The sequence below is a fragment of the Thamnophis sirtalis genome, unplaced genomic scaffold (genome assembly GCF_051295495.1).
Source record: "Thamnophis sirtalis isolate CommonGarterSnake01/CBP01778 unplaced genomic scaffold, rThaSir2_p1.2 scaffold_1, whole genome shotgun sequence".
Taxonomy (NCBI): Eukaryota; Metazoa; Chordata; class Lepidosauria; order Squamata; family Natricidae; genus Thamnophis; species Thamnophis sirtalis.
This window is the reverse complement of record NW_028261381.1, coordinates 63,620,784-63,645,741: the sequence shown is the minus strand read 5'-3', so window position 1 is coordinate 63,645,741 and position 24,958 is coordinate 63,620,784. Positions and strand designations below refer to the sequence as shown.

The following is a 24,958-nucleotide window of genomic DNA, read 5'->3' as shown; positions in this document are numbered from 1 at the left end:
TAAAAGGGACTGCCTTGGGCATCTTAAGGGCCATTGAAAAGGGGGATGGGCAGGAAGCTGCAGGGAGCTACTCTGTCTTTGAAACATGTTTCTTCCTTTTCACATCCAGGGAAATGTAATATTCTGCCTTTTCAATATTTCCTAGGCTATTTCATTTTTCTAGGAGAGGGTTGGGTGGTAACTTCCTACAATGTGATAACCTCTTCTGTTCAGGACTCAAGCCATGTGGTCCTCTCCACCATTAAACCACTTTCCAAGCAGCCTCCATGTCTCCAGTGTCTTTTTTCACACTTGGAACCGAACCCAGAAGGAGATTTCTCCCAACAGTACATAGAAATAGTTTAAAAGGGATACTGTTTGCACAATAAATGACAAACATTTTCAATAAATCCCAATAAAAAAAAAAAAACTCAGTCAAGCAACTTTAGATTGGAATCTCCTTCTGAAATGTTTTCATTGGGTGTGGGACAACTTTCCTGCTTGTTACTGAATAGCAACAGGAAATGCTTCCTCTGCTGGTTTCTAAGTGTTACTATTCATCAAGTCTCGTTTTTATTTTGTTGATGTTATTATTATTATTATTATTATTATTATTATTATTATTATTAAATCCGATTTAGTTTGTAGAAACAATTTTAAAGCACACCGTTTTTCTCCCTTCCAAATAACAACAACCGCTCTTTAAGTCACAAAATAGACCTAAAGAAAACAAACTTAAACACATCTTGCTATCCGTCCTCTGATCCACGTGTCCCCTTCTCAGGTTGTCGGGAAACCGAGCCCTTCTTCCTGCCCAGAGACTTCATCTTCCGTCATGCACTGCGCGGACACTGCGCAGACTGTGACCTCAGAGGAGAAGCCGCTCCGTAAAGGCCTCTGGGGATCGGAGTCCCAGAACCCCGGCGCTCGCTGCTTATTCGGATCAGGAGCGGACTCCATTTCCCAGCAGGCTTCGCCGAGCCGAGCGGCAAGACGCGAGAGTGAGTGGACGGTGCGGGGCTCAAGCCGTCACGTGCAGTGCGAGGTGCGTGTGCCGTTGATGCTGGAGGAGGAGACGACGGAGACGCCGACGACGGAGAAGGAGGAGGCTAAAGCTGCTCCGCGCGCGGGGGCTTGTTGTTGCGGCAGCGGAGGCGGCTCTCCGCGGCTCGGCCCGCAACGCTTCCCTGGAAGACCCCCGAACGGCTCCGCCGGCCACAACGATGAGCGACAACGATGACATCGAGGTGGAGAGCGACGTGAGTGCCTCGCTGGTCTCCCGTATTCCCCCCCCCCCCCGCTTTCCCACGTCCGGGTTCTCTTCCCCTTCCTTCTCTCTCGGTCGCTTAGGCGGAGATTGTCAGGCAGCGGCGGGCGCGGCTTGGCTGAGCGGCGCTGACAGTAAAGCCTGGATCTCTCTCCTCTCTGTCTCTCTGTCTCTCTCATTGCAGGAAGAGCAGCCTAGCTTTCAGTCTGCGGTACGTTTCTCTCTGCCTTTCATTCGCTTAACTCCCCCCCCAAAAAAACCCGTCCTCTTGATTCCCTAACACCCCCCTCCCCCAGGCAGAGAGCGCGGCCCAGCAGTCAAAGCCTAGCCGGGGGTGGGAAGGGCATACAGGAACTGGCAGAAGGGAAGGGGATGGTAGCCTGGCTGTGTGTCCCCCTCGGAGCCTGGCGCATGCGAAGGGGCTGTATGGATAGAGAGGTCTGTGATGATGAACGGGGGAAGGCCTTGTTTTGGAGGAAAACTTTTTATAGGCCGGTCTGCCTAATGGTCAGTGGCAGAGGAAAAAGATTAGGAGGGCCGGGCCTGTCACTGTCAGCTGTCTTCTGAGCCGGATGAGTTGGGCTGGAGCAAAAGGCCTGAGCATGGAAAAGTGATGGTGTTTCCCTCCTGGAACTTTGCAGGACAGATTAAGAGCCTAATTCAGAACAGATCAGGTGGGGGTAACTACAGGTAGTCCTCGACTTACCGTGGTTCGTTTAGTGCAGTGGTTTCCAACCTTTTTTGGGAGGGGCATACCCCACTTAAGCACTTCTAAAATCCTGATTGTCTCCCCTCCATGACATATAATTCTTACTTTACTCAAAAAGTGAACTCTACTCACACAGAGGAAGCCTAAAAGACAATTAACTTGGTTTAAAGAAGGTTCAAATTACCCCCATTAAAAATCAAATTCCCACGCCCTTGTGGGGCTGTGGGCCCCACGTTGGGAACTACTGGTTTAGTGGCTGTTCCAAGTTACGATGGCACTGAAAAAAATGACTCAGGGACACTTTTTACTCTTATATGACTTCTACAGCATCCTCATAGTCATATGTTCAAAATTCAGGTGCTTGGCAACTGATTCATACTTCCAATGGTTGCAGCGTCCTGACGTTCATGTGGTTGATTTTTGGGACCTTCTGACAAGCAAAGTCAATGGGAAATCCAAATTTGCTTAACAAACGTGTTACTGACTTAACAAGTGATTCGCTTAATGAGGTTTACTGCTTACCAACATCAGCAGAAAGCCAGGCTGGTTACTTTGAAAGGAAGAACTGAGGATACTATAGATTGTCTAGGAAACAAGAGGGAGATTGGTGGGGTTAGTGCTATTGCAGGGAAATGGCACGTGGAAAAATGATTAAGCATTATAACATTTTATACTGGTATTAAATGTCAGCTGAATGTGTTTCAGAGTGGCAATGCATACGCTCTAAATTACAGTGGCATCTACTTTGAGAGACTATATCTTAGTGTCTCACCAATTACCCCTGTAGGCTGTGGACTTTCTTCCTCATTGCTGTCAGAATTTAATGAGTGAGAAAACGGAATTTCTCTTATATTGGGGATAAAATGTGCGAAGGTTATTTTTTAAAAGCTGTGCATCACAGAAAATTTCCTTAAATTAGCTCCTTGTATCTTCAGATGTTGGATAATATCTATAAAATATTCATGATCTACATGTAGAAAAAAATAATCGGTTGTCTAACAATGAATTGCAGAGTCAAAAGGTACTCTTTCTTGAAGTCTGCATTGTAATACACAATATCTTACTGCATATGGTTTGACTTGTGAATTACTTAGTGTTGATTGCAATTGAGGTGTAAAAAATTTAAAAACATAGTAATAGTAATAACAACAACCTTCTTTGTAACAAAGTAACCTAGTAATACCATAACAAGTTTTCTTATCTTGCCAGTGGCTATAGTTGTAGTACAAGATGGTATGTGATTCCCAGAAAAAGTTCTTTCTGGTTACTTTCGTTTTGCTCATAGATGCAGTAATGTCACCATGTTGCTGAGTTTTAAATGCTTTTAAATGGTGATCTATTTACCTATGGTCTGGTTATTAATTTATGTATTTTTATTTCCTATAGATAAATAAAAATGAAGGTAGAGTGACTGAAGCATAGACTTTTTAAGCAAAGAGTAGACTGCTGTTAAGCCTAAATAGCTAATTAAATATAGCCAACTTTAATCAAATTTTGTATTTTGAAATCCAAATTTGTATTGAATGAGATTGCATACTAACTGGTTATTATAATAAAGACTGATTTGCCACTGGGTTGAGTTTTTGTACACATGAAACATAATTTAAAATATTTTGTGCATCTTTCTATACATCTGAAATTTAAGGACATATATGTTACTGTATACACTAGGGCTGTACAAGGTCTCAGATTTAAGGAAAAAAGATTCTCTGGAATGTGAGGGGGTGTATCCTTCTCTACAACACCTTAAACACAATAGGATTTCTCTGGAGATGGTGCTCCAGCTGCTTGGAGGAAACAGCGTTTCTGGGGGAAAATGAAACTACATGAAAGAATTGTGACAGATGCTACAGAAATAGCCTTGCTTGTTCAGAATCACACTTTTCCTTCAAATCTGAAGCCCTGCAGAGCTATATAATTCATGCAACAGAATTAAGCAAGAATGTTCATTTAAGGACTGCAGTTGCACTCTAGCTCACAGCAAACTGGAAGTTAAGGCCATTAAATAACAGGAATAACTTCTGAGTAATATGACTAAGGGTGGGACGCAGTGGCTAAGACGCTGAGCATATCGATTGAAAGTTCGGCGTTCCGAATCTCTAGCGCCGCATAATGGGGTGAGCTCCTGTTACTTGTCCCAGCTTCTGCCAACTTAGCAGTTCGAAAGCATGTAAAAAATGCAAGTAGAAAAATAGGGACCACCTTTGGTGGGAATGTAACAGTGTTCCGTGTGGCTTCAGAGTTTAGTCATGCCAGCCACATGACTACGGAGACGTCTTCGAACAGCGCTGGCTCTTTGGCTTTGAAATGGAGATGAGCACCATCCCTTAGAGTCAGGAACGATTAGCATATATGTGCGAGGGAAACCTTTACCTTAATATGAATAAGACTGTCATATAAGTGTTCAAAAATGTATAATCACTAAATATAAGGTTTTTTTTAAAACAGGAGCTCCTCTGACTGGAATTCTTTGAGGAGCTTCAGTTGTCCAGGTTGATCAAATGAATTTGTCAACAATTCCTTGCCTCCCGAAAAATTATTCTAAGTAGTTGCAGATTTCCTCAAACAAAGTTTGGCAGGAGAAGAATTAAAAATTTGGGTTGGCTAAAAATATTTTACCTCTACATTTTTCATTAACAGGAAGATCTCCTGGATTATATTTCCTTCTGCAAGTAGAGCCCTTTATTCTGGACCCATAGCCCAGGTTTCTTTGGGAAGTCAACATTACATTGTATTATTCAGATCAAGTTTTTGCCACTGAATGTTTTTCTTTCAAGTTACGTTTTTGTATTTGTCTTTGAGGTAGAAATATACCACATGAGTTAAGATGTGAATATTTATATCAAACGTCAGTTTATTTTATTCATCTGAGTTAATTTTTGAATGGACCTATGATGAAAAGCAGCTTGTCGTTTATTATTTAAGATATTCAGCTTAGTATTTGCTCAGTTTAACAAAGGAGTCAAGGCCTCTATTTCTTTAATAGGGAGTCACTGACTGTTCTAAGAAATAATAAAGTACTTTCTGTTTTCTTTATGATATATATTACTAGTTTCATAATAGATTTACAGTAGTAGAGATTTAAACTGCAACTACTTCCTTTTTAAACAATGTTTAAATGCTTGGGCAATATTAGTGTTAGTAGTGTCTGTAGCATCTCTCTTCCTTACTATATTACGATAAATCCATTGAGTTGTAATGGAGTTAGATTTAAATCCTTGGCATCACACTAAGGTGGTTTCAGGCATCTTTAAAGTTTTTGCTAGACAAAACAAACAAAACTGACCTAAGTGGCTTCTGTGGTCTGGCTTGTAAGATTTAATTTTATCAGTTGAGAATCTTGGTGTACTGCATTTCCATCACTGAAAATGAACTTCCATTAATTAAAGAACAGATTTTAATATAATAACTCCTAGAAAACACTTTTAGATATAGGTCCTGATCAGGGCTGGGTTGCCATCAGTATTATTGCTGGTTCGGCATGCAAAAGACTTTGTGCGTGCGCGCTTCGCTCACTTTGCATTTGCATTTAAAAAATCAGGATGGCACCGCCATAGGACTACCCATTTTGGGGCATGGCAGGCCTGGGTCGCTGCTGATTCCAGCGACCCAGGCCACAAAACCACTACCATTTCAGCCGAACTGGGCCAAACCGGTAGGAACCCACCTCTAGTCCTGATTGACACAAAAAAAGAAAACCCATGGCATGTTAACAATAACAGAGTTGTTTATAGAACATAATCTGTCATGTTTTTATTACTATGCTTTGAAAACAATGAAAGGGGAAAAATAATTGGATAGACAGTGTAAAGTAAACTGTATGTGTGAATATGCCTTGCTTCAAGTTTTAAAATTACTTAAATATATATATGAGCATGGGAGATGTTCTGTCCTAGTATATTCATACCTCCAAATAATAGGGCATTCTAAGTGGTATAGAAATGGGTCATTCTATTTATTGGATCTCTTCCAGCGGATTTGTAAATTACTAGTTCTGAGGCTGAAGTGACCCATTTTAGTTGCATGTGTATGATTCCATGACATAATATATTTATATTGCCCTAAAGAAAAGTTGGGTGGCATTTCTTAAGTATACTTTAAAAACAAGCAGGCCAGTTTTTGTATAATACTGAAAACAAACTACACAATCCCTTCTAGTTTTAAACTTAGGAGAATGAATATTTGAATTAGACACTATTAAGAATGTTAAGAACATCATTATTTTAAATAGTTGAAAGAATATTCATTCTTATGTGGAGATATAGAATTAACAGTGATTTTTTTCAGAACTTATTTAGCAGATTGAAAAAAATTATCTGAACTATTTCAAAATGGACAATTCCTGTGCTTGGTATATAATACTTAGTATTTCCAAATCATAATATAGCTGAATTGCATCTATTTTGTACCTGAACAAAATAATGTCATCCGTGATTATTAGATTCACCTATTTTCTGACCTCATTTAAATGCAGATATTCCCTGATTTAAGACCACAATTGAGCCCAAAATTTAGGTTGGTGAGAATTTGTTAAGTGAGTTTTGCCCCATTTTACGACCATCACTGCAGTTGATAAGTTAGTAATTTTGTTGTTAAGTGAATCTGGCTTCCTCATTGACTTTGCTTGTCTGAAGGCTGCAAAAGGTGATCACATGATCTTGTGACACAACAGTTGTAAGAATGAATCAATTGTCATGATCATGGGGATGCTGAAAAGGTTGTAACTGAAAAATGGTCATAAGTCACTTTTTTCAGTGCCATTGTAACTTTGAACAGTCACTAAGTGAACTATTGCAAGTTGAAGACTGCCTTTATTTCTGTTCTGATTTGAACATACATAAAGCCTGTATAACATACAAGTTGTGATTATAAACAAATAGCTTCTGCTACACACACAAAAACAATGTTGATTTCTTTCCTCACTCCCTTTTCATGCCAGGAACTAAGTTCCTGGACAAATTATTTTGAAAATAGCTGATAAAAGTAGTAATGGCACTAGGCCACCTTGCTCTGATGAATGGAAGCCAGTGTTTTTGTGCTCTCCTTATTCATCAGCATCTAGCGTGATTTCTGCCAACCAGAACTCATTGGATTAGATCTGGCAGCTTTTCTTAAATGCAATTTGCTTGCTCCCAATTCCTGCCAGTTAATTCATTACAGCAGAGTCAGGTACGATGTTCGACTATAGCTTTGTTTTTACAAAGTAATTATAGAAACAGGACAATTTTGCACACTATAACCAGCATTACTTTTTCTGTTTTGATGGGGAATCAGACTGCTCTGAGGGGTAGGGGGAGGTCTTTTGTTGGGTTGACTTTATACACTTGTATAATTTGTTTAATGTGCTCCAGAATTAACTTTGGAAGGAATGACAAGTGGTCTACTTCATGGTCAAAGTATTTTGAACTCTGAATAAGGGTACAATAAAAGCTTCTAATAACCTACCATGCCCTTTTGATTAATGAAGCTATCTAAATGAGTTGTCGTGCATTTCATTTTGCAGTATAATTACTGAAAATGCCAGCATTGTCAGGATTTGTAGATGAAATAATACAAGAATCATGTAATGAGGAGGTTTTATGCAGTATAACCTTTTCGTTTTCTTTTTAAGATTCCAGTTAAAATGCTTTATTGTAATCTATTTTCCAGCTAAATCACATATATTCAGTGGATCAATTATTATATATGAAGTTAGAAAATTGTGATTGCTATGGTCTGCAAAAGATTACCTATGCTTACAACATATACTTGTGAATACATTACATACATGCAATAGTAATCATTGCTCTCAATTTTGCTCCTTTGGGTGCAGATTAATCACCATTTTGCATTTATTTCCAGTTGATGGTACAGTACTCTATTTGATTTTTCCACTTAACGCCTGAAATAATTTTAAACTCTAGCCTGTAGTTTGGAAAGTGGAGTGTCTTGCTATTTTTCCCCAGCTAATTTGCTCTTTTAAAGCTATTTGGCCCAGCTATTAAATCATACCTTTAAAATGTTGTATTTCACAGGTCTGCGACTAAAAAGCTGTTTGATTATTTTCATCTAATTTCCATATATTTTGGTGTGCTGAAAACAAATAAAATATTGAAAAAACTCCTAGACGTCATGATTTGCCACAACATGCAAAATTGTCTTCAAATTTATCATTTTTTTTATTTTTGGTATTTTTTATACTATGGGTTTTTAACGAAATTTAAAGTCCAAATTACTATTAATTAATTCACATGTGCATTTAAGATATGCCAAAAAAATCTTAAAGGATTTGTCCGAGTTATGTAAAAAAAAATAGCACTGTAAATCTGATGGTCAGCAATATATACATAAGCTAAGCAAGTTTTAAGTCTGTGCTTCTAATGGTAGAAGGGGTTAATCTTTCCTGAAGAATCCAGTGGGAGGGAGACACAGGGCAGATAGCAGCATCTCCGGTCAGTGCAGGGGGCGTAGCCAGCACTGTGAAGTCTCGTGTACAGACACAGAGCTGCTCTCTCCTACATGCCACACTTGTGCACGAATCATCATCAGGTTCTTGGTTCTAGGCTGTTCACACTTTTTCATCGTAATTCATGTTATTCTTCAACCGTTATGTTATGGCTCCGCGAAAGTGTATTAATTCGCCAGACAGTTTCTGTTTCATCTGTGGTGAATATACAGTGTTGAAGCAACAGCAGAATATTACAGACTTTGTGAAAAAAGTATACTTTGCATACTTTGGACTAAAAATTGGAAATCAAGATAAAGTTTGGGCGCCTCATAAAGTGTGCAAACGGTGTGTTGAAACTGGTTCAAGGGTAAGAAAAAATCTTTCCATTTTGCGATTCCTATGGTATGGCGAGAGCAAAAGAACCATAATGATGACTGTTACTTTTGTTCATGCGATGTGAAAGGGTTTAATTTCAAACCCATTAAATTAATGGAATTAATTCTATTTCATACCCCAATCTTCACTCAGCAATTTGTCACATCCCCCATGGCACAGATATACCAGTACCCAAGCCCCCTGCTACCTTGGAAGAGATACCTAGCTCCGATGAAGGTGAGGTCATACCTGAACCAGATGACGAATCAAGTTCTGACTTTGAAGATGATACAAGACCAAAATTGTTTTCTCAGGAGAAGATAAATGATTCGATAAGAGACTTGAATCTTCCCAAAGATGCTGCTGAGTTACTTGGATCAAGGCTGAAAATCAGGAATTTATTGTTGCCAGGAGTGTCATCTTCATGGTTCAGACATCGTGAAAAGGAGTTTGTTCCTTACTTCACCTAGGAAGACAAGTTGGTTTATTGCATCGATGTCGAAGGTCTGATGGGTCAATTTAAAATCCAATATTATTCAGAGCAATGGCGTCTTTTTATAGATTCTTCAAAAAGAAGTCTCAAAGCAGTTTTACTCCACAACGGTTTTTACGCTTCCATACCTGTAGGTCATTCCGTACACTTGAAGGAAACCTACGAGAACTTGGAATTGGTTCTTCGTAAACTTAAATATGAAGACCATAGTTGGCAAGTGTGTGGGGACTTGAAGGTTTTGTGTATGCTGCTCGGGCAACAAGCTGGGTATACCAAATCCCCTTGTTTTCTGTGTCTATGGGACAGTCGAGACTGACAAAATCACTGGACCAAGAAGAGTTGGCAGCCGAGGGTGCTAACGGTCGGTGAAAAAAAATGTCCTCCGAGAAACTTTGGTACCTTCCCATAAAGTTCTTCGTGGATTGCATTTAAAGAAGTTGTACAGAAATTTTTAAGCAATAACAAAGATCCTCACTACAAAAAGATCGTCGGAAGAATGCTGAAAGCATTTCAAGCTTTAGGTTGCCTGATGAATTTGAAAGTGCATTTCCTCCAGTCCCACCTTGACTACTTTCCTGAAAATTTGGGAGCTGTGAGTGAGGAACAAGGTGAATGATTCCACCAAGACATTAAAGAGATGGAAAGGAGATACCAGGGAAAATGGAGCATTACAATGATGGCAGACTACTGTTGGATGCTTCAGAGAGACATTCCAGATGCTACTCACAAGCGTAAATGCACCAAGAGGAGCCTCACAAGGAAGAAGAATCGGGTTTAGTGTGTGTAGGTGAGCTCATTTCAGTTCAAAAAAGGATTTTCATGAAAATATTGTAATAAAACTTTAATTTTATAAGTCTATTTCCATTTATTTTGAGGTATTGCCTTATTTAATATAGTTACCTAAATTGCCAGGAAACGTGATGTCCTATGACAAAATGGAGGTTATTTTTGGATTCAGCGCACCAAAAAACATAAAAGATTATGTGGAATAACCAAAACAGCTCTTGAAAAAAATTTTTTTGCAGACCTGTGATCTATATCATTTTCTATTTGTATTCAAATGAGAAAATTAGTGATTTTTAGTTTCAAATTATCAACAGTTTTAACAGTACACTTTTTTCTGCTATGGTCTTAATCCACACTTGTAGGAAATTTGTGAGTTTCAATCCTGATTCTTGTTCATGGATATAATTTATTCAAGGGATTGGCTTGCACTATTATCCTTTTATGATATCTGCTGCATAATAGATTCTAGCTTTGAGTTTAGTGTGTGTGTCCACAGACAAATATTTTTTTCTTAGTGTACATAGTGAAATAAGACTAGTTGGGCCAGTAATGAGTGTCATTTACTTCACCTACCTTTTTGTCCTTGCCTTCCTTTGTTTTTCTGCTTCTGAGCAGAAACAGTTTCAAGGAGCTGGAGTACTTTGTCTTTTCTGTCACAGTCTGGGCCTTTGAGTAAGCATATTGTGGAGAAGTAATTCAGAAGAGAACAAATGTTGCTTCTTAGTCTGGTTCCACCTATCAATTCCTGTCATGCTGAACTGAAGGAAACAGTTACAGAAAAATTGCTTGTACTTTGGATTTGGGGTCCAGACACACCCAGAGAATCCTTTTACATCTGGGGACAGTTTCTGTGCTCAGAGTTGACTGTGGGATCATTGCCAGACCTTTGTAACTCAAGGTTACCTTGGTTTTTGGAAGCAAACCATCATAATTTGATTTCATGTTACCACCTGGATTCAAACAGCAGTGAGGATTAAAACAAAAACCAATAGTTGTGAGCAGAAACAGAGTGATGGAGATGTATTTGCTGCAGAAACTAAAAACTGGTTATTCTCAATTTGAGATTAATGATTAATTTTGAACTAATCTTAAAAAAGAAAATTTAAATAGGTTGAGATTCTTATCTATTCAACCGTTTTGCTCTACATCAACCTCTGCTAGAAGTATTAACTATTTTATAACATCCTTATAAAGGAAGACAAGTAATTGCTTAGATGGCTCTATGAAAATTGTCCTGATGAGAAATGGCTAGTGATGTGTTGAATTTATTTAGTAATTGTCAGCTACTTGGAACATGATGACTAAGATCTGGATTAATGTGTGACAATTGATAAACTGATAATTTTATTGCCCAGGAATTCCTTTAGCAAACTTTGAAACTTTACAATTATGGTCACATACTGTTCATAAATACAGGTCAAGGAAATTATTCTATTTGTATAGAATATATGCATAAAATAATTGCAAAATATTTATGAAAAATGTAATTTCAAAATTAGACACCAAATCTTAAGAGTACAATTATCATACTGCATCTAAAAATCAAGTAGTTCTAGTTGCTTTGTGATGCATAAATGAAATTTTTTGAGTGTGAACCAGGTTATATAGCTAGAACAGTTCTTAATCAAAAGTTTTCATTTATGCATTACATTTGAATTACTATATAAACAGAGAAAGAAGGAATTGCAACTATCCTCCAGCTCCTGATGCCACTGTATATATCATAAATTCTGCTAATCTAGAACTTTAGCATATAGAGAGTTATTTGGGAAGCTTTAATCTATAGATATGCCTATGGTGATTTCTGAATAGAGGTTATATTTGAACTAGTTAAGATTCTTTCAGGGTTTTCTGCTGTGTTTTGGGAATTTTCGATGAGACCTCTACTTGTTCATTTTTTACTGTGAGCCTTTTCTGTAGAATAATACCAAGAAAATAGATAGTACTACTTAGAATTAAAATAATTTATTCCAGGGAGGAGATACTTATCTGAATAAATGTGACCGATAGAAAATGTTTGACAAAAGCCCTTCTTTTATTAATAAAACTTATTTTTCATGATTGCAGTTGTCCTGAATTGTTTGAGCGATAATTTTGTTGACCAATTTGTTTCTTCCACAGCCCTTCCTTTTTCCTTATATTCCAGGGATGCAGGGGAAGCCTCATGTTTTTATGCCTAGAGTAATACTTATTATTTGTTTTGTTTTTAATTTCCTAGGCTGACAAACGTGCTCACCACAATGCTCTAGAGCGCAAACGCAGGGATCACATCAAGGATAGTTTCCACAGCTTGCGGGATTCTGTACCTTCACTTCAGGGAGAGAAGGTGAGTTTATTGAGAGAAGTGATATGGTTTCTGTGCACTTCATTGAGCACAAGGAAGTTGTATCCCAACCCTGCTATTTTTAGTAACTAAACAAGAAAGGGCTAGGACCAGGGCTAGGAGACACTTCTGCATGGGTCCCAGTAGTCTTCTGGAATAAATGTCCTTGCTTCTTTGGTTTCTTTAGTTTGGTTTCTACTTTTTGTTATGCTTTGAAAAATAAAAATGAATTACATTGTAGTAAGTACCGGGAGTTTGTTTACTTATCAACTGTTTTCAAATAACTGAACGTTTTCCTCTTTAAAGCTGAAGTGTTTTTCATGCAGCTATCTAGAACTGATAGGATGATACACTTCTCTACATATGGATAGCAAGATATTTTTACATTTTATGACTTGGTTAAAAGTTATTGCAGGTTATTCATTTTTTGCATTGGCAAACATTTATTCAGTTTAAAGTTTGAGGCTATAAAAATGAATTGCAAATGAGACAATTTATAGCATAGCTAAACAAAAAGAAGTAGAAGAGTGCCTTGCAATGAGTCCAGCTTCCCCCCCCCCCCTTAAGGCAGGGAGTTCTATAACTCTCCTTTCTCCCTCTGATGGAGTTATCATTAGTGTGCACAGTCATTTCAAGTTCTGTCTTATCTAGGAACAATTGTGATTGTATAATTTGTTGTATTCTGTTCTTTACATTGTTTACTCTGAATGCAAGCTACAACATAACTATTTAAAATAAATAAAGTAGCATTTAAATTTGTGGCTTAGCAGCCTTCAACTTGGATAGGAGAAATAAATACTTAAATAAAGTCATTATTTGACTTAATACCAAGATTTTAGAGAGTAAGTGCATTCCATGTAATAGTGAGATATTTTTTTTTTTAGACTTGTAAAACACCTAGGATAAACACCAGACTGGTACATGTTGTTCAGTTCTTCATTTGGCAACTCCTTCCAGTAAGCACAGCTAAGAAATCTGGATGGCTTCTCTCTATGGATAGCTCCACTGGATGACCTGTAATCCAAGAATTTTATCTTGTTTCTCTTTGAAGTCAGAAGGCAGGAAGAAGCTATGGCTTTTGGCTATGATTTACTGAGAAAAGAGTAAAATTTACTTGCTTTCACATCATGGAGAGAATAGTAGTTGCTGAAAATTTTTGGCTTTCTAATGGGTGCAAACATGAGTGGTGTTTAAAACATGAGTTATTTTTCTTCCTGTTTGTTTGACATAATGTTAGTAAATAGCTTTTGCTATGGCTAAAGAAGCTGTTTCAGAAAGAACGAGGAAAAGGTATCATGTTAATCATCATAAATTAAAATCCCTTCTGAGTTGACTGCAGAAGCTTATTATAAGATAGTTCACTTGGTAGTGAACTATGTGTAGTCACCTCTAATGACTCTGTCATTGTCAAGGCGCACCCATGTATTAATCATGCTGTACAGGAAAAGTTTTCAAGACTGAGATCTGATACCTACATAACTTGTTAGCTAAAATATGTGGGTAGACTTTCTGCTTTTTTATTCTTCTCCAAGATGAATGCAAGCTGCTATATGCTTAACACTGGAATTTTACAAGACACTGCTGAAAGGTTTATGGCAATTTGGATAAGAATGGATGAGTTTGACAATCATGTTACATAAATTGCTGGTAGCATTATATATAGGCTTCAGCCTTTTGCTCAATGAAGAAAAGTATACACGTAAAATTGAACAGGAAAAATCCCTCCTGATCTGGCCTTTTCTGATACAGAACAGGACATTTGGATATAAATAATGACTGTATGCTGGGCATTTTTTTGCTGGAAAGATTGAACTTGGGCAACCAAAGAATTGCTAATCTTGATGTACATATACATGGTTGGTCAACCTCAGCATATATTTATATTTGTGTTTTTGTGTACTTCTATAACATGCATGCACATTAAACAAGATAATATTTCTAGTTTTATTGGTTGACTGCATATTCTAATGTAGTGATTCTCAACCTTTTCTTCACCCCAGACTCCCTTTAAATACCTTTTGTGGCCCCAGACCACCAAGACTTAACTTAAGATTTAAATCATAACATTACTTCAAGTCTTCAGGGGTCCGTGGACCACAGGTTGAGAACCACTGTTCTAGTACAATGACTGATAAGAGATATGTGTGCTTAATTATAAGTAAAGTTTGCTCAAGATTGTAATAGTGTCCTATGCTAATTGGGTTATGATTGAAAATAATGATCACATTAGCAATTTAAATTAAAAAATAAGCAAAAAGTTTTACTGTGACCTCAAATTGAAAGGGTCTGAAGAAATTCCATTCCAATGTATCTAAGTTCTGACATAACAAAATTCAAAAATATTTCTAATATTTTGTCAGAGAGAAGAGTCAGGCATTTTGTTGTTCTTGTTTTGTCCTAGGTTTTGCTAAGTGCTACCTGGTGGTTAAGTAGGCTTTTTGCAGTTTGCATTATCTGCATAAACAGCCAAAGAACTGAACTCCATAAAGAAACAACAGTGGAGCCACACAACTTGTGAACAGCATAACAGCAAACAAAAACAAAAAAAAACCCAAACTTCTCTTGATACTAACTTGAGTTTCTTAATACACAATTTATTTATTTATCTAATTTACATAGGCACCCATCTCACAGGCAAGTAACTCTGGGCAACATACAAGAAAACTGTACGCACTTTTACATTGGACAGACTGGCTTATTTTGCCATAAGAAACAATGATAATTCAAAATAAGACCTTTCGTCTGCTACTGACAGCTGAACTCATGGTCAAACATACATGAGTACAACTCCTAATTTCTCACGTGAACGTGTGAAGCTAGTGTGTCCCCCAACATACAGGGATAGATCATAGAATCATAGGGCTGGAAGGGATGTTGGAGGTTTTCTAGTTCAACTCCCTCCCAAGGCAGTTGTCCTCATACCATTACAGACAAATGACTGCTCAATCTCTTCTAGAAAACTTCCAGCAATGGAGCACCCACAACTCCAGGAAACAAGTTGTTCCACTGCTTAATTGTATTCACTGTTAGGGAATTCCTCCTTATTTCCAGATTGGATTTCCCTCTGATGCTTTTTGTCCCACCCTCAGGTGCTGTGGAGCTATGGAGGTGCTGTGGAGAATACATCAATGCCCTCTTCCCTGTGGCAGTCCTTCAAATATTGGAAGATCTCTATGTCTCCCCTCAGTCGTCTCTTCGTTAAACTAAACGTACCTAGTGCCTTTAGTCATTCTTCATAGCCTCCATATCCCTTACCATCTTTGTTGTTCTTCTCCGCACTCTTTCTAGGTCTTCAGTATCTGTTTTGTTTTGCAACCAGAGCTACATGCAGCATTCTCAAAGGAGGCCTTACCGATGTAGTATAGGGGAGTACTACTTCCCTTCATTTTGATAGTATCCTCCTATTGATACTGCCCAGGATTGTATTGTTTTTTTGTAGCTGCAGCATCCTGCTGACTCATACTTAAGTAATGGTCCATCAGGACACCTAGAGCCCTCTCACAGGCACTAGTGTTGAATCAAGTACTGTCTGTCTTGTACCTGTGCATCTGGTTTTTCCTGCCTAGGTACAGGACCTTCCTTTCTCACTACTGAACTGCATCTTGATGGATAATGCTGAAGCTGGTCAAGATCCTTCTGAATTTTGAATCTGTCTTCCAAAGTGTTAGGAATTTCCTCCAGATTTATGGCATCTGCAAATTTGATGAACATCTATCTATTCAATCTCCTCTCTATCTTATTTATGAAGATATTGAAGAGCACTGGGCCCAAGACAGAACCTTGAGGAACCCCACTGCATTCTTCCCTCCACATAAGTATAGTTCCATTAAAGACTACGCGTGCCACTGGTCAGCTGAGTGCCGTTGGTCAGCGAACTGCAGCTCCATCTGGTAGTGGTACTGTCTATCCCACATTGTTCTTATCTTAGCAAGAAATAGGCTCTGGTCTACTTTATTGAATGCCTTATTGAAATCTAAGTGAACTATATCTACCACATTTCCTCAGTCTGCTAATTTAATCACTTTATCAAAGAAGGCAATAAGATTTTTTAAAAATATATTTTTATTCTTTTTAAACAAAAGAACACATACAAAACAAAGCAAGAAGGAAAAAAACAACTTTCCTCCATTTCATCAAGCATGTCGTCGGGTTACAAGTTTTTGTCATCAATTCTTAAGATTAAGAATAACATCACTGGTTTTGCATTAAACATAACTGAATATTTTGCTGTCATTGAGCATTATGTATTCAAATTACCATTAATATTCTTTCATTTGTAATAATCCTTATTTCCTCGAATTCATAATTAGCTATCAAATAAGAATAAGTCTTTAAAGTATTATAATATCACCTATCTCCAAGGAGAAAAAGCGGAGATTAGAACAAAGAATTCCCATTAATTTATAATATACATTCATATTTTCAATTGACCATAATGTCACCAATCATCCAGAGTTCCAAAAATAGTTTTCCATTATTAATTATTAATCCATATAGTGGTTAAATATTTCAAATCATACGTACATCAATTGTTCATTACATCATCCAGAAGGCAATAAGATTTGATAGACATGATCTGTTCTTAACAAACCTTAGCCACACCTTCTATTCTATATCTAAGTGCCCTTCCTTTTTACAACTTCCTTCATCATTGTAGAATTCATGATTTTGGGGCTTATGCTTTGGGATTATTCCTAGAAATCTGCTTCCTTCCTTCTCCAGATTTAGTTGAAATCCTTTGAATGACTCAAGCTGTTTTCCAAACACATTTTCCCCTGTCCTTGTGAGATAGAGCCTGTCTCTTGCCCAGAACCTATCTTGTAGGTGATATAGATTATGGTCCAGAAATCTAAAGTTTTCTTGGTGGAACCATCCCTTGAGCTATCAGTATACCACTGAAATCCTCCGTTCCCTCATTGGATGTTGACTTTCATTGCAAATATGGATGAAAACACCCCGTGCACTTAAGTCTTTTGCCTTCTTGAATAGTTTCTCATAGTCCCTTGATTTTTTTCAGGCTCTTTTTTGTTCTATCATTTGTCCCAGCATGAAAGAGGAGAAAAGGATAATTTATTACTTGGATAAACCTCCTCACATCCTTGATCTTTGAACCTGGTCTGCAGTTTGTTGATTCTATTCCTCTGAGAAGTGAGTGACTAATCCACCACATGTCTTTCCCCTTCAGGACACCTAGAGATTTCTCTTCCTTGTAACAGTCTGAGCTACTTTTCTTCCTGTTACTGGAACAATGATGAAAATCCTTCTTCGGATGTTTGCATCTTTTTCCAAGGAGAGAAAATGAAATTGATTGTTAAATTCCAGTGACAAGGATAGTTTTCTCAGAGGGGGGCTACAAGTGACATGTTGCCATCCTTTTCGGCATTTCCATTTTTAGTGGTAGTTGTTTCTTCCTTACTGTGTTGAGTTTCTAGAAACTTCTGCTTTTTCCAGAAACTGCTCATTTTGATAGATGAGTCTTAGAATGGATATATGTTCTTCTAGACCTGTGGACTTCAACTCCAGAATTCTTTAGCCACCATGGCTGGCTGGGGAATTCTGGAAGTCGAAGTCCACAAGTCATAAAGGACCATATTTCCCCACCTCTGCTCTAGACCTTCCACATTTACCTCCAGCAATTTGATCAGTTGCCACTTGGTGCACATATCATTGAAGTTCTCAGGCAGGGATACAAACACAGTACACATCTTGCAGGCCACCATAGCACCTTTTTCTCCATTACTTCATTACTTTTAATAATTGTGTATATCCAAATAGATATTTTCCTTGTAGATTTAGATTAATTTAGATTCTTAGTTGTAAGATTTAGCATGTAGGCCACTAGTTTGATACAATGAGATGCTGTTATTCACAGTGAGCTTGTCACTCTCCCAGAATCCTCTTGTGGTATGCAATTGCTCCCAGTGAGCCAATTCCCAGGCCACTGGTTTGATACATTGAGATGAATTCGCACTTGACTATTGCTCACAGTGAGCTCCTCTTCACTGTCTTAGAATCCTCCAATGGTATACAAATGCTCCCAGTGAAATAAATATGCAGAAGCAATTTGCATTGTGAATATTTGAGGTTTTCATTTATAACTGTCAAACGTAAGTTCTAATTCTATAAAATAACATTTTTAGTTAAAATTATATTAATCTAAAATAATTACAATTGTTTTTCTTGATATTCATTCTCAGCTGAATTAGTCTAGAAAAATAGCTTTAACTGGTTTAGATAGATGCATTTAGAAATCAGGAATAGATTGATATCATTTGTGTATCAGAACTAATATTCTATTGAAAGACTATATCTAGTCTATTCTATTGAAAGACTATATCTAGTCACAATATTCAGGGTTATATATTCAGGGTTATATTTGCATCTGATTTGTGCTTGCTTATTTATTTGTTTGTTTGTTTGTTTATTTATTTATTTATAGCATTTATATCACTCATTCTATTCTAATATTACAAACTTAACTAAAAAAATATAGTGGCCAAAATATTCTCTGCTCATCTTGATCCAAAGACTATTTCCATTATTTATTATTATTTGTTTATTATTTAAATAACAGATACTTACACAATATAAAAGTAAGCAATGTTTCTAATACTTAGAATTTTAGCATTTTGGGATTTAGTTTAGTCTCAGTTTCCTAGTTGAAACTATGATTGAATCTGTCTATATGTTGGAAGATTAAGGTGTTTTCTTTGTGTCTTCCAACTACTAATTGATGTTCATAGATGCTATCTGCTAATCTTCTCCCTGACTCTCCTACATGGTGGCTGTTACAATCTTTTATGTTATGTATGAATCCTGTTTCTTTCTTCTTGAACTACTGGGTTTTCTGATTTAGTTAGGGTGTTTTGGAGGACTTTATGTTCTTAAGTAAACCAAAAAAACATTAACCAAAAAATAATCCAACTGACAGTTTGTGAGCATCCTAGATCATGCTAAACCTAAAAAACGTGCTAAGGAATTCACTGAAACGTGTCATTCAGACAAATCAGTCATAGATACATAGAGATAAATCACATTTCCACACTATTTAAAAGAGACAGTAAAAAAAGCTAAGAAGGAAACCAAAAGACCAGAACACATTCTCTCTAGTAACCAACACCCAGATGAGTAGGGATTAACACCAGATAAACAATCCAGCAGGAAAACAATAATCAGCATACTACAAGGTAAAAACCACACCCCTACAAATACTGGTAGAGCAAGGTACAGTATATATACAGAACGCAAACCTCACAATCAAATAGCACTGATGATGTTACCTAGTCAAAGAACATTTGCAAACCAAGCTCGGAGAGCACCAGGGATTCCGCCATAGTGATTTACTTCAGAGTAGTCCATTTTTGCTCTGCAGGAACCACTTGGGGAAAATGTTTTGTTTCCCTTACTTTCTATGGAATAAAGTATGCACTATTTCAACCAATTAAGTTATATTAAGCTATATACTCTTGATTGATTGATTGATTGATTGATTGATTTTGGCATTGATACTAAAGTTGTATAGACTATTTAAAATCTTTTTTGAAATACCTCATTTCCAGTGTAGAACACTCCTCTTGCACAGGAAAATAAAAGTTTTGTGTGCTCAGTGAGCTGTCCCAAACACTTTGTCTTGTGCTCAAATACAATGAGAAACTCAGAACAGAATTTTGTCATTTGTTTACAAAAAAAGGAAAAATGGGAGCAAAATTATTCCAATTTGTCTTTTTCATAGTCAATAGGACAGATTTTTACTTTCCATATCACACTCCAAAACATAAATGTTCAGTACAACATGCAAGTACTATAATATATGAATGCCTAGAATGCCTAGGCTTGAAAGGCTATAGGTAAGATATTTTACAATCATGAGTGCATTACAAGAAGAGATGTCCAATTTGCAAACATATTGCTGCGGGGTTTATTGGCCAAGTTTATTTTTTATCTTTTTTTTATCTTTGAGATTTGTAGGCCGCCCTTTTCCCTGATGGGACTCAGGGCGGCTCACATAAAATCGGGGAAGGGGAGATACAGACAATAACAAAGACACATATAATAAAAACAGTAACCAACATGCATTCATCATTCGGGGGGGGCAACTATCTTCATCCCCAGGCCTGACGGGCTAGCCAGTTCTTCAAGGCTGCGCGGAAGGCCTGGACGGTGGTGAGGGTACGAATCTCCACGGGGAGTTCGTTCCAAAGGGTCGGGGCGACTACTGAGAAGGCCCTCCTCCAAGTTTGTTGGCTAGTTCCAGTTGTTGAACGAAGCTGTGACTGGCAACTTGATCTCTTGCAAGGAAGCTGTCGTACAACAGTTGAGAGCTTTTTTGCTTTGCTGCAGAAATTCTTTTGAATGCAAGAGGGCTCAACTTTAGAGTAGTTGGCAATACAGGGAATGATCGTTCTAGAATCTAGAGCACCCTTTAGAATAGTTGCTTAATGCTATAATAAGCAACTATTAACAGAGTTCCTAAATAAATAGGAAGCGAGTATGAAGTTGGAAAACAGATAATATCCTGATACCTAATTAAGAATTTTAATACTAAGTTTGTGATTTAATCAAATGTGGATTATTTTAATAATATATCTATTATCAAATATAATATATCTATGTAGCAGTCTGTCAGAATTATATTTTTTGTATCAGAACTAGGACTTTATTTGGTGTTTTTTTTCCACAACTATTGCAACAGGCATCCCGGGCCCAAATCCTAGATAAAGCCACAGAATACATCCAGTACATGCGCCGGAAAAACCACACACACCAGCAGGATATTGATGACTTAAGGCGTCAGAATGCCTTGCTGGAACAACAAGGTAAGTATACCTGTGCTGAGGTTTTCATATTCATAGTTCTAAAGGTTATGATATCCCACAACAAAGCCCTCTATAGGGGGTTTATGGATCAACATCTAATTACCTGTGTTGAATAAAACTGTGTTGGTGTTTTAAAAGCTTAAAGGTTTTAGGTGTTGGCAGCATGTATCAGTTTTCATGCAGCCACTTGGTCTTTCTTCCCTGGAAGGATCCTTTATACAAGATTGAAGCAGACCAATAAGTTACCACTAGACAGCTCCTGAGAGTCCAGTATGTGTCCAGTATAGTGCACATATATAAGTATTTCAGATCTAACTGTGCCTTGAAGTGGTTAATTTGAAGCACTTGTAATAACTTACAATTCAAATGTAAAAACATATAACAAAAACTATATGCATAACGGATACTTCAAACAAATTCAATGGATGGTAGAGTGCTTATATAGAAATATTGTGAGAGAAAACCCCAGGGATCATTCTGCATTCCACATGCCACTGCAGAAGCAGCTTCCATGTTTTCTCCATGCAGATTGTATTTGATGCTTTTAGCATCATTCTCAAATAGGCTGAGATTGTTTCAGTCCTCAAACAAAAACATTTTGTTAAAAAAAATAAAATGCAGAGACTTTCCCAGCATACTAATTTACCTATCTAAAGCTTGAGAATAGGCAGAGTAAAGTAACAACCATTACTGACTTGTGTGCAATTATTTCTATTCCTATCATTTCTATTACTCTTGGCCTTCAGTAGAATTTGAAATTAATTATCCAGTGCTTATACCAAATTCCATTAATGTAGAATTCCATATTCTCAATTGAATTGATATTTCCCATTCACACGCAAAGCTTCTGTTTCATTGCTTTCTGGAATACCTAAAACAGGGATTCCTAAAACTTGCCAACACACCTCACTTTAGTGTACACACCTTTCTTAAAAATACAAACACCAAAATGAACTAAAATGAACAATGAAAGCAATACAATGAAATTTTGGGAAAAATGGATTTATTGTAATAATGTACAAAAATTCTCCACACCACTCCTGAATTCTTTTTTCTGCAAGAGAGACAAGCTATTTGAGAAACCCCGACTTAAGTTAATTTTTTCAAGTAGTTTGTAACAAGAGAAGATTATTTTTCTTTCAGGGCAAAAACCAATATTTGAGGGAAACTAGAATAGATCTAATGGACTTTAAAAATTATGTTTTTATTTACTATTGTAATAGTATGACATACTAAGATCAACTTAGCATATGAAATTGTGGTATTTTATATAAGGAGTACAAATATATATACCACTACATTTTTATTCAAGAAAGTAACATATATTTATTGTTAGAAATATAGTGGCAAGCTGCTGCTTTATGTTTAAAGTTCCCAAACGTCAACAACTTATGAGTGAGCAAATTGTTGAAATTAGTTAGGGCAGAAAATGTCAGTGGTATAGATTGGAAGAAAGAAGCATTGTTATTAAAATAATTCATAGTAATAAGAAATAAAACTTAAATTGACACAACAATAATATGAGAGGTGGTTTCTCAAATCAATCATAAGTAAAATTCATTCCGAGGAAAGAAGATTTCAGTTATATAGGATTTCAGAAGTTGGTGGAGGGAGAAATCTAAAGGAAGGGTCATAAGAAACAGTTGAAGAGAAAGCCTGCAACCCCCTGGAAATAAGACTTTATTAGGGTGGGGGGGAGGGTCCTATGACCTAAAAAAAAAGACTACTGCACTGTATTCCAGGATTCATGATATTGATTGAGAATTCAACTAGACTCAAATTAGCACTCTTACCATATTGGAGGTAAGCTGCTTTGTGGAAATTGCTTGCTTTCAAAAACTGTTAAATTAGTGGCAATAAAGAGGTCAAGTGATTGCCCCCATATCATTCACCTTGTACCCTTTGCTTGCCTTTCCCACATCCATTTCCATATTCTTGATCTTACCTTTCAGTTCGTGCACTGGAGAAGGCAAGGTCAAGTGCTCAGCTGCAAGCCAACTATTCCTCTTCAGACAACAGCCTCTACACCAATTCCAAAGGCGACACCATCTCCGCCTTTGATGGTGGCTCTGACTCCAGTTCAGAGTCTGAGCTGGAGGAGCCGCAGAGCCGGAAGAAACTTCGTATGGAGGCCAGCTAGAAGAAGCCTTGGTTCCCGCTGCCATTAGACACTTGCTGGCTGCTTAAGGACTTTCCTTTTTCTTTAGTAGAGGCTCTCGGACTGCAACTTCCTCTATTCCTTATCCCTTTCTGGCCCTTTTAAAGTTAACACGACTCTGTGGCTTGGTAGATTACCGTCTGGATGACACCAGCCATAGCGTAGAGCAGAATGCAATTCTGCCCTGCGGCTGCTGGGTTCTAGTAACAGGAAAGCCCAGATCAGTTGATTAAACTGATGTCTCTGAGATTGCCTGGCATGTGTGGAGATAGTGTACTCTCCATGCTTCCACTAGAACTTCACCAGCCTCTCTTGCTTTTATCAAAATATTGCTATTTATGATAATAAATCCATATAGCCCCAGAAGAATCTTGGTAAGGAAAGAAGCATGCAGAAGCAGGTATGGATGTTCCTTCTTGCCTGAAGGGATGATGCAAGATTCACGGTGAGGCATAGAGATTCATTTCCTTTTTGTATTTTGGCAAATGATGAATTGGTATTTATTTCCTCCAAAGGAATCTCTGTCTGGCCAGATTCCTCCTCCTGCTACGGACATTGGTAATGTGAAGCTACAGATTCAAACCATGTTAAATTCTTCCTTTTTCTGTTTTGAATTTATCAGAAACAGAGCCAGCTTTTTTAATGTAAATATACACAAGCTTTGTTATTTGGTACTAATAAATGCATTTAAAGTGTGAATCTGCTCTCTGGCAAATGGGCCAGTTTCCCATGTGAATTAAAGAGGCCTAGGCGCTAAGCAAGCAAAAGCCTCTTTGTGCGAAGGTGTGCGTGTACACACATATGCATGGATATGCACATGCATGTGTGTGTGGTATGTGTGATATTTTTTTGTCTTCTTTCCACACTTGTTTGTGACGTTTTCTGAATTTAGTGTGTACAAATGTAGCTTGGTCTCTGTCCAGGTGTGAGTCTATTCCATGGAACTGAAGTATGTTGTACATACTGCCCAAGAATTGTCTTGCAAGTTAAGGCTTCCCTTTACTATAAAACTATAAATAAAAAAATATTTTATCCTTTTGAGTGGTATCGGTGTCTTTATGGAATGGTTGCAGTTCTCTTGTGTTCTCCAGTATTAAGTTGGATGATACTTCACAGATTCCAAAACATAGAAGCTAAATCCAAAATGATTTTTTTGGAAAAACGGGTATTGGTTCTCATTTACTTAATATTTTTCTCACTTTTTAACTGGGCTATTTCTCAAAATGGTTCACAATATTCATCAAATAAATTCAATGCACATACAGTACAATTCAGTAAATATAAATTTAGTTCAGTGTCACCAGAAGTAGGTGTCCAATAGTTTATAAAAACGGCTGGACACCAAATTTCATCGTCTTTGTCTATTTGGAGATTGCTTGGATTCATCAGTCCTTTTGCAGACACCCAGAAGATACACAACATGGTTAGGATAAAAAAAATGATTTTGTGGATGAGGTTTAAGATGCAACATGTCTTAAGATTTAGTTTAGTTTGCAAAGAAAACAATCATTACCAAAAAGAAAGAGTGAAAAACAGAGAGATAATCCAGGCTTCATATATTTCATTTCTCCATAGGTAACTCACGAAGTCATTAGCAATATTCCCTGTTGTTTTCTTTACGCTAA

The 24,958-nt window shown here is 37.3% G+C and overlaps 1 protein-coding gene across 3 annotated transcripts; it reads left to right on the top strand.

The window, feature by feature from the left end:
• The first annotated feature begins 1,025 nt into the window (after positions 1 to 1,025).
• MAX (MYC associated transcriptional regulator X) lies at positions 1,026 to 24,370 on the top strand. 3 transcript variants are annotated; one of them, XM_014053544.2, is made up of 5 exons: positions 1,026 to 1,238; positions 12,255 to 12,362; positions 13,892 to 13,963; positions 21,052 to 21,175; positions 23,128 to 24,370. In XM_014053544.2, the coding sequence occupies exons 1-5, from the start codon at positions 1,203 to 1,205 to the stop codon at positions 23,313 to 23,315; spliced, it is 528 nt and encodes a 175-aa protein (XP_013909019.1). In that variant the 5' UTR covers positions 1,026 to 1,202; the 3' UTR covers positions 23,316 to 24,370. The 3 variants fall into 3 exon arrangements, with proteins under 3 accessions (XP_013909019.1, XP_013909020.1, XP_013909021.1); XM_014053545.2 differs by lacking the exon at positions 13,892 to 13,963 and having other exon boundaries at positions 1,029 to 1,238; positions 21,046 to 21,175; XM_014053546.2 differs by lacking the exon at positions 13,892 to 13,963 and having other exon boundaries at positions 1,030 to 1,238.
• Positions 24,371 to 24,958: the final 588 nt, after the last annotated feature.

What these genes read in the sequence shown, in the direction of transcription:
- MAX (XM_014053544.2), top strand. Translation starts at nt 1,203, where the DNA reads ATGAGCGACAACGATGACATCGAGGTGGAGAGCGAC. An exon ending in ACATCGAGGTGGAGAGCGAC is followed by an intron (nt 1,239 to 12,254) that starts GTGAGTGCCTCG and finishes TTAATTTCCTAG; the next exon opens with GCTGACAAACGTGCTCACCA. An exon ending in CTTCACTTCAGGGAGAGAAG is followed by an intron (nt 12,363 to 13,891) that starts GTGAGTTTATTG and finishes TTCTTCTCCAAG; the next exon opens with ATGAATGCAAGCTGCTATAT.